The sequence below is a fragment of the Hypanus sabinus genome, chromosome 5, assembly GCF_030144855.1.
Source record: "Hypanus sabinus isolate sHypSab1 chromosome 5, sHypSab1.hap1, whole genome shotgun sequence".
NCBI lineage: Eukaryota > Metazoa > Chordata > Chondrichthyes > Myliobatiformes > Dasyatidae > Hypanus > Hypanus sabinus.
Genome location: NC_082710.1, coordinates 111,644,102 through 111,658,361, shown reverse-complemented (window position 1 = coordinate 111,658,361; position 14,260 = coordinate 111,644,102). Strand labels below are relative to the sequence as shown.

Sequence of the window (14,260 nt, the reverse complement as noted above, 5' to 3'; positions counted from 1 at the left end):
AAAATACATGTCATTTGCAGAACTTCTGTATATATCTCAACTCTTGCCAATTATACCAATCGTACCAATCACTCCTGAGAAATGAATAGAAATCTAATTATATGAATGAGTTATAGTCGTGATGTTGATGCCAGTATATGCTGAGCGACCTCCTCCTGTGTATCATCTCTATCTCTCCATTCTCTTCATATTTATGTGTCTAAAAGCCTCTTAAATGCCACCAAGCTGTCTGATTCCACTGCTACTCCAAGTAATTTGTACTAAGTAACTCTGAATAAGAAACTTGCCCTATGTGTCACCTTTAAACTCAGTCCCCCCCCCCCACCCCAAATATAAAACCTCTGGTTGTCTGACATTTCGATCCTGCAGAAAAAAATCTCACTGTCTACCCTATTTTTGCCTCTCATAAATTTAAAATCTCTATCAGGTCTCCCATACCTTTTGAAACTCCAATGTGAATTTACCTAGATTTTTGCAAATATCCCTCTTAATGCTTCATGTACCTATCCAGATGGCTTTTAAACACTGCTCATGTTCCTTGCAGCCAACTTCAAATGTGCACAACACTTAGCATGAAAAAGTTGCCCTTGATATCCCTTCTAAATCTCTTGCCTCTGATCTTATCTACGCTCACTTGATTTCAGCATGCCTCCTCTGGGAAAGAACTGTGTGCCTTCACCTAGTCTATGTCTCTCATGTAACTTTATCATGTCACTCTCCCTCATTACAGTGAATTAAATCCGAGTCTATGCAATGTCTCCATTTAACTCAGGCCCACAAAACCAGGCAGCATCCTTTTCTGCACTCTTTCCAGTTGAATAAAATTCTTCTGATAACAGGGTGATCCAAAACTCTGCACAACAGTAGTCTCATCAATATTATTTATAACTGCAATTTCAGTTACCTAACTCCTATACTCACTGCAGTGACTGATGAAAGCCAGTGTGCCAAACACCTTCTTTATCACCCTATCACTTTCAACAACTATGCACTTACTCTTTTTGGCCCCTTTGTACTATGACAATCCTCAGGGCACTAATATTCACCATGCAAGTCCCACCCTGGTTTGATCCCCCATGTGCACTATCTCACATTCATCTGGTTTGAAAGCTATTTGCCAATCTTCAACCCACATGCTTTGCTGAACATCCTCCTGTAATTATTCAAAACCTTATGTTACCTACAAGTCTAGCCATTTTAGAATCATTTGCAAACTTACTAACCATGCCTTGTACATTTGTATTTGAATAATTTTGGCTGTGCTCAGTCAGTGAACAGCAGCACAAGAAGAAGTGACGATATCACAAAGGTCTGGAATTGAAGATTTGAAAAAAATAAAACAGGGTTTCATAGCAGTTTTTGGAGTTTGGACTGCACTCTATCAGTGACTGACATTCATTAGAAAAGGTAGTAGAAATAACACAGAGGAAAGTGGAGCAGCCATTGTGTGAGTGGACCAATGTTACAGGATTTGGCTTATCAGGCTGCAGTGAAATCAGGCTCAGGCAAGGTTTCTTCGTCTCCCTCATTCTTCATCTGTTAGGACATAGTTAGTGCAGTGAGAATGGCTTCAGGGGTTGTGTTGTGATCTTTGAGTTAGATATGGGAATTCTGGGAGACCTCCAGATCCACAGATAACCTTATGTGCACCAGCTGCACTGAGCTGCAGCTCCTCAGAAAATGTGTTAAGGAACTGGAGCTATAGCTCAATGACCTTTAGCTCATATAAGAGTCTGAGCAACTACAGGGAGGCAGTCACCCTCAGACTGCAGGAGGCAGGTAATGGTAACTGTAAGGAGAAGAAAAGCATATAGGCAGCCTGTACAGAGTATTCCTGTGGCTGTTCCCCTCAATAATAAGTATACTGTTTTGGTTACTGTTGAGCGGGATGACCAACCAGGGAGAACCACAGTGGCTGGGTCTTTGGCACTGAGTCTCGTGCTGCAGCTCAGAAGAAGAGGACTGCTGTGGTGTGAGGAGATCCCATAGTTAGAGGAATTGAGATGAGGTTCTATGGATACATTAAAGACACTAGGTTGGTGTGCTGTTTCCCAGGTGCCAGGGTCAGCAATGCTTTGGATTGGATCCATGCCATTCTAAATGCGGAGGGTGAGCAGCCAGAAGTCTTGGTACATATTGGCACCAAGGACATAGATAGGGAAGGTGAGGATGTCATGAAGAAAGATTTTAGGAAGCTAGGTAAAAAGCTGAAAAGCAGCATCTCCAGGGTAGTATTCTCTGTGCCATGTGCCAGTGAAGGTTAGAACTGGAGAATTTGGTAGATAAATGTGTGGCTGAGGAACTGGTGCAGAAGGCAGGGTTTCAGATTTTTGGATCATTGGGTACTCTTCTGGGGAAGTTACGGCCCGTACAAAAGGGATGGGTTTCACCTGAACAGGGGTGGTGGGGGGGAATGGGAAGGTTTGCTAGATCTGTTTGGGAGGGTTTAACCTTTGGCAGGGGGATGGGAATTGGAGTGATAGGGCTTAGGAAGGGGTATTTGGTTTACAAACAGACCCAGTGTGTAGTGAGACTGCAAGCAAGGACAGGCTGAAGTTGCGGCAAAATTTCATTCAAAGGAAGCAGTTGCAATGTAAAAGGCAGACAAAATCAAAAAGGGTGATGTGAATACAGGATTGACGGTGCTATATTTGAATGTGTGCAGTTTACAGAATAGTGTGGATGAACTTGTAGCACAAATACAGATTGGTATGTATGACGATGTGGGCATCACTGAATCATGGCTGAAAGAAACATCTTAATGCCCAAGATACACATTGTATTGAAGGGACAGGCAGGTAGGCAGAGAGGGTGGCATGGCTCTATTGGTAAAAAATTAAATCAAATCCTTAGAAAGAAGTGGCATAGAATTGGAAGGTGTAGAATTGTTGTGGTTAGAGCTAAGAAACAGCAAGGGTTAGAAGACACTGATGGGAGCTATATATAGACCTCTGCACAGTAGCAAAGTTGTGGGCCACAAATTGAGATAGAAAATTCATGAGAAAAGGGCAATGTTATGATAGTCATGGGGATTTCAATGTGCAAGCAGATTGGGAAAATCAAGTTGATGCTGGATCCCAAGAGGGGAAATTTGTAGAATACCTGCAAGCTGGTTTTTAGAGCAGCTTGTGGTTGAGCCCACTAGGGGATCAGCTATTCTGGATTGGGTGTCGTGCAATAACCCTTAGGGCCAATGAACATTCACAGGATAGAATTCACCCTGCAAGGTGAAAAGGAGAAGTTAAGTCAGATGTATCAGTATTACAGTGAAGTAAAGCAAATTACTGAGACATGAGAGAGGAGCTGGCCAAGATTGATGGAAAGGGAACATTAGCAGGGATGACAGCAGAGCAGCAATAGCTAGGGCTTCTGTGAGTAATTTGGAAGGTGTAGGATAGGTATATCTCAAAGAAGTATTCTAAAGATAGAATGATGCAGCCATGTCTAATAAGGGAAGTCAAAGACAACATAAAAGACAACAGAGTTTTAAACTGCAGTAGGGCAAAATACAAGGGGATTAGGAATTAAGAAGTGATAATTGGGAACACTTTTTCTCTGGCAAGTCCACATCAGACATGTGGAGGCTATTTAAATTTCAATTGCGCAGGATACAGGAAAGGTAAGTTCCTGTTAGAAGGAAGGACAGGGATGGAAAGGTAAGACAACGTTGGATGTCCAGAGAGGTGATGAATTTAGTCAAGAAATAAAAGGAAAACTATATAAAGCTTCAGAAGTTCGGATCAAACAGAGCACATGAGGAGGATAAAGAAGTCATAAAATAACTAAAGAAGGGAATTAGGAAAGCCAGGAGGGGCCATGAAAAGTCCTTGGCAAGTAGGATTAATGTGAATCTCAAGGCATTCTATATGTACATCTAGAGCAAGGAGAGGGTGGGACCACACAAGGATGAAGGGGGAACATTTGCTTGGAGGCTGAGAATATGAGTAAGGTACTTAATGAGTACTTTGCTTCAGTATTTATCAAAGTAAAAGATTTGGAGGACCAGGGTATTAGTGCTGAGTGTATAACTACGTTAGGTCTTCTAATGACTATTAAGATGGATAAATCCCTAGGGCTTGATAGGTTATTGAAGGAGGCAAGATATGAGACTGTAGGGCCGTTGACCAGTATCTTTGTGTTCTCTCTAGCCACAGGTGAGGTCCCAGAGGACTGGCGAGTGACTAATGGTACCTCTATTTAAGAAGGGAACAAGGGAAAATCCTGAGAACTATAGACTGGTGAGTCTCACGTTAGTTGTAAGGAAATTGCTGGAGAAAATTCTTAGAGGTAGAATATATGAACATCTGGAAATCCATGGCCTAATTAGGAAGAGTCAGCATGGCTTTATGCATGGCATGTCGTGCCTTATCAACTTGACTGATTTTTTTGGCAAGATGTAGAGAGAGATTAATGAGGGTCAGGCAGTGGATGTTGTCTACATGGATTTTAGTAAGGCATTTGACAAAGTTCCTCATGGAAGGTTTCTCCAGAAGATTAAGATGCAGGGATCTACAGCAAATTGGCTGTTTGGATTCAGAACTGGCTTGCATTTAGAAGACAGAGGGTTAGAGTTAGGAAGGGACTTGTTTGAGCTGGAGTTCGGTAATTAATGAAGTTCTGCAGGGATCTGCGTTGGGATCTCTGCTATTTGTAAGATATATAAATGACCTGGATGAAAATGCAGATGTGTGGGTTGGTAAATTTGCGGATGATACCAAGATTGGTGGAGTTGTGGATAATGTAGACTGGCAAAGAATACAGCATGAAATAGACTGGGAAATGGTAGATGGAGTTTAACCCACATAAATGTGAGGTATTGCAAACTCAGTAGAGCAAATACAAGGAGACAATACTCTGTTAAGGGTGGAGTCCCCAACAATGCTTCTGAGCGGAGAGAGCTTGGGATCCATGTTCACAGCTCCTTGAAAGTGGCTACACATGTTGATAAGGTGGTTAAGAAAGCCTATGGAATTATTGCTTTCATTAGTCAAGGCACTGAGTTCATTGAGTTTATGTTATAACTTCATAAAACTATGGTTTGGCCACATCTGGAGTATCACATACAGCTCTGGTCACCCATTATAGGAAGGATTTTGAGGCCTTGGGGTAGGTGATTTACCAGGATGCTGCCTGGTTAAGAGGGCATATGCTATCACAAGAGGTTAGATGTGCTTGGGTTGCTTTCTCTGAAGTGTCGAAGGCTGAGGGGAGATCTGATAGAAGGTTACAAAATTATGAGAGGCATAGATAAAGTGGACAGAGAGTATCTGTTTCCCAGGGTTGAAATGTCTAATACCAGAGGCTCTGCAGTGGAGGTGAGAGGGAGTAGGTTCGGGGGGGAGGGGTGGCAGCTAAGTCTTTTACTCGGAAAGCCATGGATGCCTTGAATGCACTGCCTGGTATGGTGATAGAGGCAAAAACGTCTCTTTCAAGAGAAGTTTGCATAGGCAGATAGATGTAAGGAAGATGGAGGGATATGTACGGTGTAGGTTAGAGGGATTAGTGCTTGGGTGTTATTGATTTGCTTTTTAGCTGATTCAGAATAACATTGTGGGCAAAATGGCCTGTTTCTGTGCTCTATTTTTCTATGTTTCTATAAAAGCCACAGAGAGGGCATAAAATAGAGCAAAATTTAGTGGGAAGTTAGAGAATGGGGATGCTTTTAGAAGGCAATTAAAAAAGTCATAAAGAAGTAAAAGATGGAATATAAAGTTAAGGTAACCAATAATATCAAAAAGGATACCAAAAGTTTCTTTAGATATATGAAGAGTAAAAGAGAGGCAAGAGCAGATATTGGACTGCTAGTAAATGATGCTGGAGAGGTAGTAATGGGGAACAAGGAAATGGCGGATGAACTGAATAAGTATCTTGCATCAGTCTCCAATGTGAAAAATACAAGCTGTATGCCAGACATTCAAGAGTGTCAGAAGGCAGAAGTGAATGAAGTTGCCATTCCTAGAGAGAAGGTTCTTGTGAAACTGAAAGGTCTGAAGGTAGATAAATCACCTGTACCAGATAGTCTACAACACAGAATTCTGAATGAAGTGGCTGAAGAGATAGTGGAAACATCAATAATGATCTTTCAAGAATCAATATATTCTGGCATGGTTCCAAATTAACTCAAAATTGCAAATGTCACTCCACTCTTCAAGAGGACAGAGAGGTAGAAGAAAAGATATAGGCCAGTTAGTCTGACCTCAGTGCTTGGGAAGATGTTTGAGTCTATTGTCAAGGATATGATTTCAGGGTACTTGGAGGCACGATAAAAAAGGCAGAAGTCAGCATGGTTTCCTTAAGGAAAAATTCTGCCTGACAAATCTGTGGGAATTCTTTGAAGAAATTGCCATGGCCCTGGCAGAGATATTTAAATTACCCTTAGCAACAAGAGAGGTACTAGAGGATTGGAGGATAGCTTATATTGTCCTGCTGTTTAAGAAAAGCTCTAAGATTGGCCATAAGGCCATAAGATAGAGGAGTTGTAGTAGTCTATTTGTTTCAGCATCTCCCTATATCCCTTCATGTCCTAACTAATCAAGAACCTATGAACGTCTGCCTTAAATATACCCAATGACTTGGCCTCCACAACCACCAGTAGAAACAAGTTCCACAAATTCATCACTCTTTGGCTAATGATTCCTCTTCATCTCCATTCTAAAAGAACATCCCTCTGTTCTGAGACTGTGTTCTCTGGTCTTAAACTCTCCTCCATAGGAAACATTCTCTCCGCTTCCACTCTACTGAGGTCTTTCAACATTCAATAGGTTTCAATGAGGTCACCCCTTATTCTTCTGAATTCCAGTGAGTACATGCCCAAAGCCATCAAACACTCTTCTTATTACAATTCTTTCAATCCTGGAATCATTTTTGTGAGCCTCCTTTGAACCTTCTCCAATGTTAGCACATCCTTTCTTCAATAAGGGGCCCAAAACTGTTCACAATACTCCAAATGAGGCCTTGCCAGTGCTTTATAAAATGTCAACGTTACACCTTTGCTTTTATATTCAGGCTCCTCTTGAAATGAATGCTAACATTGCATTTACCTTCCTCACCACAGGTTCAACCTGCAAATTAACTTTTAGGGAATCCTGCACAAGCACTCCCAGTCTCTTTGCACCTCCGATTTTTTATTTAATTTTCTTTTATTTAGAAAATAGTCTACCCTTTTATTTCTTCTACCAAATTGCATAACCATCCCTCTTTGGAGTGTATCTACCCTGTGCCTTCCAAACTGCTTCCAGAAATTCCAGCCATTGCGGCTCTGCCATCATCAATGCCAGTGTTCTTTTTCAATCGGTTCTGGTCAACTCCTCTCTCATGCCTCTGTAATTCCCTTTACTCCACTGTAATACTGATACATCTGACTTTAGCTTCCACTTCTCAAATTGCAGGGTGAATTTGATCGTATTATGATCACTTGTCCCTAAGGGTTCCTTTATTTTAACCTTTTGAATTACTTCTGGTTCATTGCACAAAAACCAATCCAGAATACCTGATCCCTTAGTGGGCTCAACCACAAGCTGCTCTAAAAAGCTATCTTGTAGGTACTCCAGAAATTCCCCCTCTTGGGATCCAGCCCCAACCTGATTTTCCCAATGTACCTGCATATTGAACTTCCCCCATGACAATTGTAACATTGCCCTTTTGGCATGCATTTTCTGTTTCCTGGTGTAATTTGCAGACCAGATTCTTACTGCTGTTTTTTGGTCTGCATACAACTCCTGTCAGGGTCTTTACACCCTTGCAGTTCGTCAGCTGTACCCAAACAATTCAACATTTTCCGACCCTATGTCACCTCTTTCTAATGATTTGATTTCAATTTTTACCATTAGAGCTACAACACCCCCTCTACCTACCTGTCAGTCCTTTTGATACAATGTGTATCCTTGGATGTTAATCTTCTTTCAGCCATGATTCAGTGATATCCACTACATCATACATGCCAATCTGTAACTGTGCTACAATATTGTCTTCCTTATTCCGTATACTGCACATGTTCAAATACAACACCTTCAGTCCTGTATTAACCCTTTCCAATTTTGTCTGCCTCTTACATTGCAACTCATCCTGTTGACTGCAATTTTGCCTTATCATCATCCTCTCCTTGCTAGCAGTCTTACTACACACTAACTTTGCTTGTAAACCAACTATCTCATCGTCAGCACTATTACTCTGGTTCCCATTTCCCTGCTAACGGCTTAAACCCTCCCAAACAACTAGAAAACCTACCCGCAAAGGTATTTGGGATGTAGTGGATAGCAAGGAAGACTATCATGGCCTGCAGTATACTCTGGACCAGCAGGAAAAATGGGTTAAAAAATAGTAGGTGAAATTTAATGCAGACCAGTGTGAGGTGCTGCACTTCAGTAGGGGAATCCACCTTAGACCCCACACAGTAGGGCACTGAGGAGTGTGGTAGAACAAAGTGATCTGGGAATATAGGTTCATAATTCATTGAAAGTAGCGCCACAAGTTGATAGGGTTGTAATTGGGATATCGGCATTCATAAATCTAAGTATTGTGTTTAGGTGTTGGGATGTGATGTTGAAGTTGTATAAGATGTTGGTGAGGCCTAATTTGGAGTACTGTGTGCTGACTTGGTCACTTACCTACAGGAAAAATGAAAGCAAGATTGAAAGAGTACAGAGAAAATTTACATGGATGTTGCTGGAACGGGGGACCTAAGTTATATGGAAAGATTGAACAGTTGAGACCTTTTTTCCTTGAAACACAGAAGATTGAGAAGGGATTTGATAGAGGTGTACAAAATTATGAGAGGTATAGATAGGGTAAATTCAAGCAGCCTTTTTCCACTATGTTTAGGTAGCACTAGAACTAGATGTTGTCGTATAAGGGTGAAAGGTGAAAAGGTTAAGGTGAACATGAGGAGAGACTTCTTCACCCAGAGGGTCATGAGAGGGTGGAACAAGCTGGCAGCACAACTGATGCATGCAAGCTCAATTTCAATGTTTCAGAGAAGTTTGGATAGGTACTTGGATGGTAGGGGTACAGAGGGCTATGGTCAATGTGCAGGTCAATGGGAGTAGGCAGTTTAATTGGCTCCGCACAGACTAGACAGGCAGAAGGGCCTGCTTCTGTGCTTTACTTTTCTATGACTCTACATTTGTGTGTGAAACTAACCCAGCTATATCACCAAACATAGTCTGTCAATTTAGTAGCACTGATTCATAGATGTTTTCATAATTCCTTACAAAATGTCAAGCAAGACAGCTAATCAGCTATGGTTTTCATTATTTCCTGTGCAATGTAAGGAATTTCTAACACTTTCTTGAAGGTGCAACTAAACATATTAATTATTACCACAATATTACAGTAGAAGCAAAGTTTGACAATTACCTAAGTGTTGACGATGATAGATTTGGAGAAGGAACTTTTACAGTTTTGCAAATCTTTGAGCATGAAGGTTGTGTATTATTGACAATCTGGCTCAATTTTGTATTTGTACTTTTTTTTACAGTACCTGTGGATATTAACACAAACATATCAATACAAATGACACAATGATATTCAAATCCATGAAGTGAGCTGGAGTCTATAATTTTTCTGACTTAGAAGTGGGAATGCTGGCATTAACCCACAGGTAATATTTTAAAAGTTAAAATTGGCTGTTTAAGGTGGTGCTGGTGATACACAGTGACAACCTGATGATAGAAAGCAAAACAATAAATTACTGTACTATTCACACTTTATCTTGGATACAATTACTGCAATCAATAGCCTGTAACTTCCCATTTGGAATTGAGCTTTTGAACTGCCTGTGTGACCTGGCATTTTTGTGCTGTGAATCTGAAGCCTTGAACGTACCATTGTCATGATCAGAATAAATCACAGTGGTGGGGCCTATGCCCAAGAGCGGGAACTGAGCCAATGTTTGGCAATAACTGGAGAGATTTGATGCAGCAGAGCTGAGGTGAGGCAAGGCAGTCAAAGTGGCAGGACCTGAGGTTTGTTCGATTTAAGCAATGGGCCAAATTAGAAAAGACAGGTATGGACTGAGCTGCAGAGCCTGGATCTAACAGCAAGGTGCAACCGAAGGTTTGGTCAATTTAAGCACTGGTTAAGATTGAAAAAATAAGTGTATTGCTGTTCAATGCGAGGGACAGGCCAGTGTTCAGCTTGCAGCTCCACGAAGTTTACTCATCTCTGCGCTGAACTGAGGCTGTGGCCTGCAACTAATAGGCTCCAGAATTGGCTACGCTGATGACTGACTTCACAGCTGTTGGCTCATTATCGTAAACTTCAGTTCTGAATGTTATTTGCTTATCTTTATTGTTTGCACAATTTGTTTTTTTCCTGCTCATTTGGTGTTTGATGGTCTTTTTTAAAGGGTTTGATTGGGTTTCTTTGTTTTGTGGCTGCCTGTAATGAGAGGAATCGCAAGGCTTCACATAGTATACGTACCTTGATAGTAACTGTACGTTGACCTTTAAGATTAGTGCATGGGACATGGCTTCACTTCAAAGTCACTATTCATCGCAGTTCCTAGCTTAGAAACAGCTTCTTCTCTGCTGTCAGATTTCTGAATGGACATTGAACCCACGAACACTACTACACTACTTTTTTTTTCCTTTTTTTTTTGCACTACCTATTTAATTTAACTTTTCAAATATACATATACTTCGTACTGTAATTTAGGTTTTATTATTATGCATTGCAATGTACTGCAGCTGTATAACAACAAATTTCACAACATATGAACCCTCTGAAGGCATCAGGCCCCAATAGTGTACCTGGTAGGGTACTGAAAACCCGTGCCATCCAACTGGCAGAGTGTTCAAGGACGTATTTAATCTCTCACTGCTGCTGTTGGAGGTTCCTACCTGCTTCAAAAGGGTGATGATCCTACCAGTGCCCAAGAAGAGCAGGGTGAGCTGCCTCAATGACTATCGCCCAGTTGCACTGATGTCACATCTACTGTGAAGTGCTTTGAAAGGTTGGTCATGGCCAGAAACAACTCTTGCCTAAGGACCTGGGCTTGCTCCAATTTGCCTAACCCTGCAATAGGTCCACAGCAGATGCAATCTCAAAGGCTCTCTACTCAGCCTCAGACCACCTGGACAACAGCAATACCAACATCAAGCTGCTGTTTATTGATTACAGCTTACAGTTCAACATCATCATACCCTCTGTTCTAATCAAAAAGCTTTAAAACCTGGGACCTTGTACCTCTTTCTGCAGCTAGATGCTTGAACTCCTCATCAGGAGACCACAGTCAGTACAGATTGGAAATAACATCTCCTCCTCCTTGACAATAAATACTGGCATACCTCAAGAATGCATACTGTACACCCATGACTGTGTGGCTAGGCACAGCTCAAAATCCATCTATAAATTTGCCAGTGACATAACTGTTGCTGGCAGAATCTCAGATGGTGACAAGGAGACCCAGAGGAGTGAGATAGATCAGCTGGTTAGTGGTGTTGCAACAACAATTTTGCACTCAATGTCAGTAAGACCAAGGGTTTCAGGAAGGGGATGTCAAGGGAACACATACCAGTCCTCATCTAGGGATTAGCAGTGAAAAAGGTAAGCAGTTTCAAGTTCCTAGATGTCGACATCTCTGAAGGTCTAACCAGGCCCAACATAGTGAAGCAATTACAAAGAAGGTATGACAGAGGCTATATTTCATTAGGGGTTTGAGGATATTTGGTATGTCACCAAAAATTCTAGTAAATTTCTACAGATGTATCGTGAAGAGCATTCTAACTGATGTCATTACCATCTGGCATAAAGGGACCACTGCACAAGATTGGAAAAAGCTGCAGAAGGTCGCAAACTCTGCCAGTTTCATCATAGATGGTAGCCTTCTTAGCATCGATGATATCTTCAAAAGATGGCAGCCATCAGTAAGGATCCCCGTAACCCAGGACATGCCCTCAGGGATGAAATGCTACCATCAGGGAGGAAGTACAGGAACCTGAAGGCACACATTCAATATTTTAGGAACAGCTTCTTTCCCCTTGCCATCAGATCTCTGAACAGATAATGAGCCAACCCATGAACACAACCTCACTGATTTTTTTGCTCTCATTTTGCACTACTTATTTAATTTAATGTTTTAATGTGTATATATATTTCTGATTGTAATTTACAGGTTTTTTAAGGTATTGCCCTGTACTGCTGTTGCAAAACAAATTTCACGACATATGCCCGTGATACTAAACCTGATTCTGCTTCCGATTCTGAGTGCATTCTCGAAGTTTATTGGACGTGAGGAAAGAAACTGGCCAGGCGCTTGCATAGATACCTGCTTAATTGTTAGTTACTGGGGAAGCTCCCAAAGGTTGTAAGGTGGCTAATGGTGTTCTATTGTTTAAGAAGGATAGTAAAGACAGCCAGGGAATGACAGGCTGGTTAACCTAACACCAGTACTGGAGAAGTTACGGAAGGAAATTCGGAAGGACAAGATCTACCAGCATTTGGATAGGCAAAGCCTGATAAGGAGGAGTCAGTATGGCTTTGTGCATGGTAAGTCATGATTGAATGAAACTCAGATTTTTTTTAAGAGGTATCCAAAAAGGTATATGAGGTTAGGGCTGTGGATGGTGTTTATTTGGTCTTTAAGAAAGGCCTTCAACAAGGTCCATAAGACCATAAGATTTCAGAACAGAAGTAGGCCACTTGGCCCATCGAGTCTGCTCCACCATTCAATCATGGGCTGATCCAATTTTTCCAGTCATCCCCACCCCTCTGCCTTATTCCATATCCTTTGATGCCCTGGCTAATCAAGAACCTATCTATCTCTCCCTTAAATACACCCATTGACTTGGCCTCCACAGCCGCTTGTGGCAGCAAATTCCATAGATTCACCACCCTCTGACTAAAGTAATTTCTCTGCATCTCAGTTCTAAATGGACATCCTTCAATCCTGAAGTCGTACCCTCTTGTCCTAGAATCCCCTACGATGGGAAATAACTTTGCCATATCTAATCTGTTCAGGCCTTTTAACATTTGGACCTACAAGGCAGGCTAGTCTGAAAGGTTCGGTCCCATAGAATCCAGGAAGCAGTAGTTCAGGGGACTCAGAATCGGCTCGAAGAAGGCAGTTGAAGGTTGTTTCTCAAAAGGTCGTGAGCTTCCAGAGGAACTGATTGAGGCAGGTACAATAGTATAATTTAATCATTTAAGAAACATTTGGATGGGGATATGGAGGCATAGGATTTGGACCAAACACAAAAAAATTGAAGCTAGCTGTGTGGGTGTCATGGTTGGCATGGAAGTTAGGCTAAATGGCCTGGATCCATGTTTTTACGTTCTATGACTATTCAGCTGCATTTTCAGCAGCTGTACAAATAAAAATAGATCAGATGTATATATCTTTCATAGACTATTGCACATGATGTTGTTTACAAAATAATCCAGCACTTCATAGGGTATGAACAATCAGACAGGTCTTACTGCAGAAAGTCCTACTTGAAGATAAGGACAGACTAATTGGAGAGGTGAATAGCAGCACAACATCCAGTATTCAATTCTGTGATATTATGAGCATATAAAACAGCACATTATCAGATTGTTAATGAATCTTACTTTTCAAATAACAAAGGCTTTCTTTTCCTTTAATCTTATCCTCAACCTTACGTAACAAGCTTTCACGGAAAAGGCAAAAGTTTGGAAATACTTTAGATTTTTCTTTTCTGTCAGACTCAATGGCATCCAGAACTCTTGTAAACTGTCCTTCAGAAATGCCTTGGACATCCTAGAAAATGAACAAGTTCCCTATAATTAATGCAAAAATCTGAGAATCTTACAAACATTTTTCACTTGTCTCACTCCATAAATGACATTAGTTACAACTAGATTATTTAATGGAAGTGCTAAAATGGTAAAGGTATTCTTAGCAAAAGGCTAAATTAATATATACTTTATGAAATAGATATGCAAATGTTCAAACCTTAATTTGATTGCTGAAAATAATTTTAAAACTGCTGATGCTGAAAAACTGAAATATAACACAAAAATGCTAAAAAAAAACACAGTATCTGTGGAAAGAGGAACAGTTAATATATCAGGTTGAAAGTCCTTAATCAGAAAGGCAAAAAGGAGAAAATACATTCAGATACTGTGATTTGATGCTGTTTGGAAAATCCAGCATAGGATTCATGCTACGAATAAAAGGGCACAATGGAGTGTAATCAAACAGAGGAATACAGGTGCGAGCTTGTTGAAAGCCGTATCAAAGGGAAATGAAAATAGTTGGCCTTCATCAGCCAGGCATGAATACAGGATTTGGGACGTAATG

At 41.0% G+C, this 14,260-nt stretch overlaps 1 protein-coding gene across 12 annotated transcripts in view; it reads right to left on the bottom strand.

Annotated features, from left to right (window-relative positions):
- The window catches only part of LOC132394331 (cilium assembly protein DZIP1-like), a 167,112-nt gene that overhangs the window by 41,532 nt on the left and 111,320 nt on the right, over positions 1-14,260 (bottom strand). For 11 of the 12 annotated variants that reach the window (XR_009512274.1, XR_009512275.1, XM_059970341.1 and 8 more), the window contains 2 exons: positions 13,549-13,717; positions 9,355-9,478 (listed from right to left, as the gene is read on the bottom strand). Coding sequence is in view for 10 of the 12 variants with exons in the window: in XM_059970341.1 (XP_059826324.1) it covers positions 9,355-9,478; positions 13,549-13,717 (293 nt within the window). In the remaining 2 variants the exon portion in view is untranslated. The remainder of the gene's footprint in view (positions 1-9,354; positions 9,479-13,548; positions 13,718-14,260) is intronic. The other variant, XM_059970345.1, reaches the window with a different exon arrangement.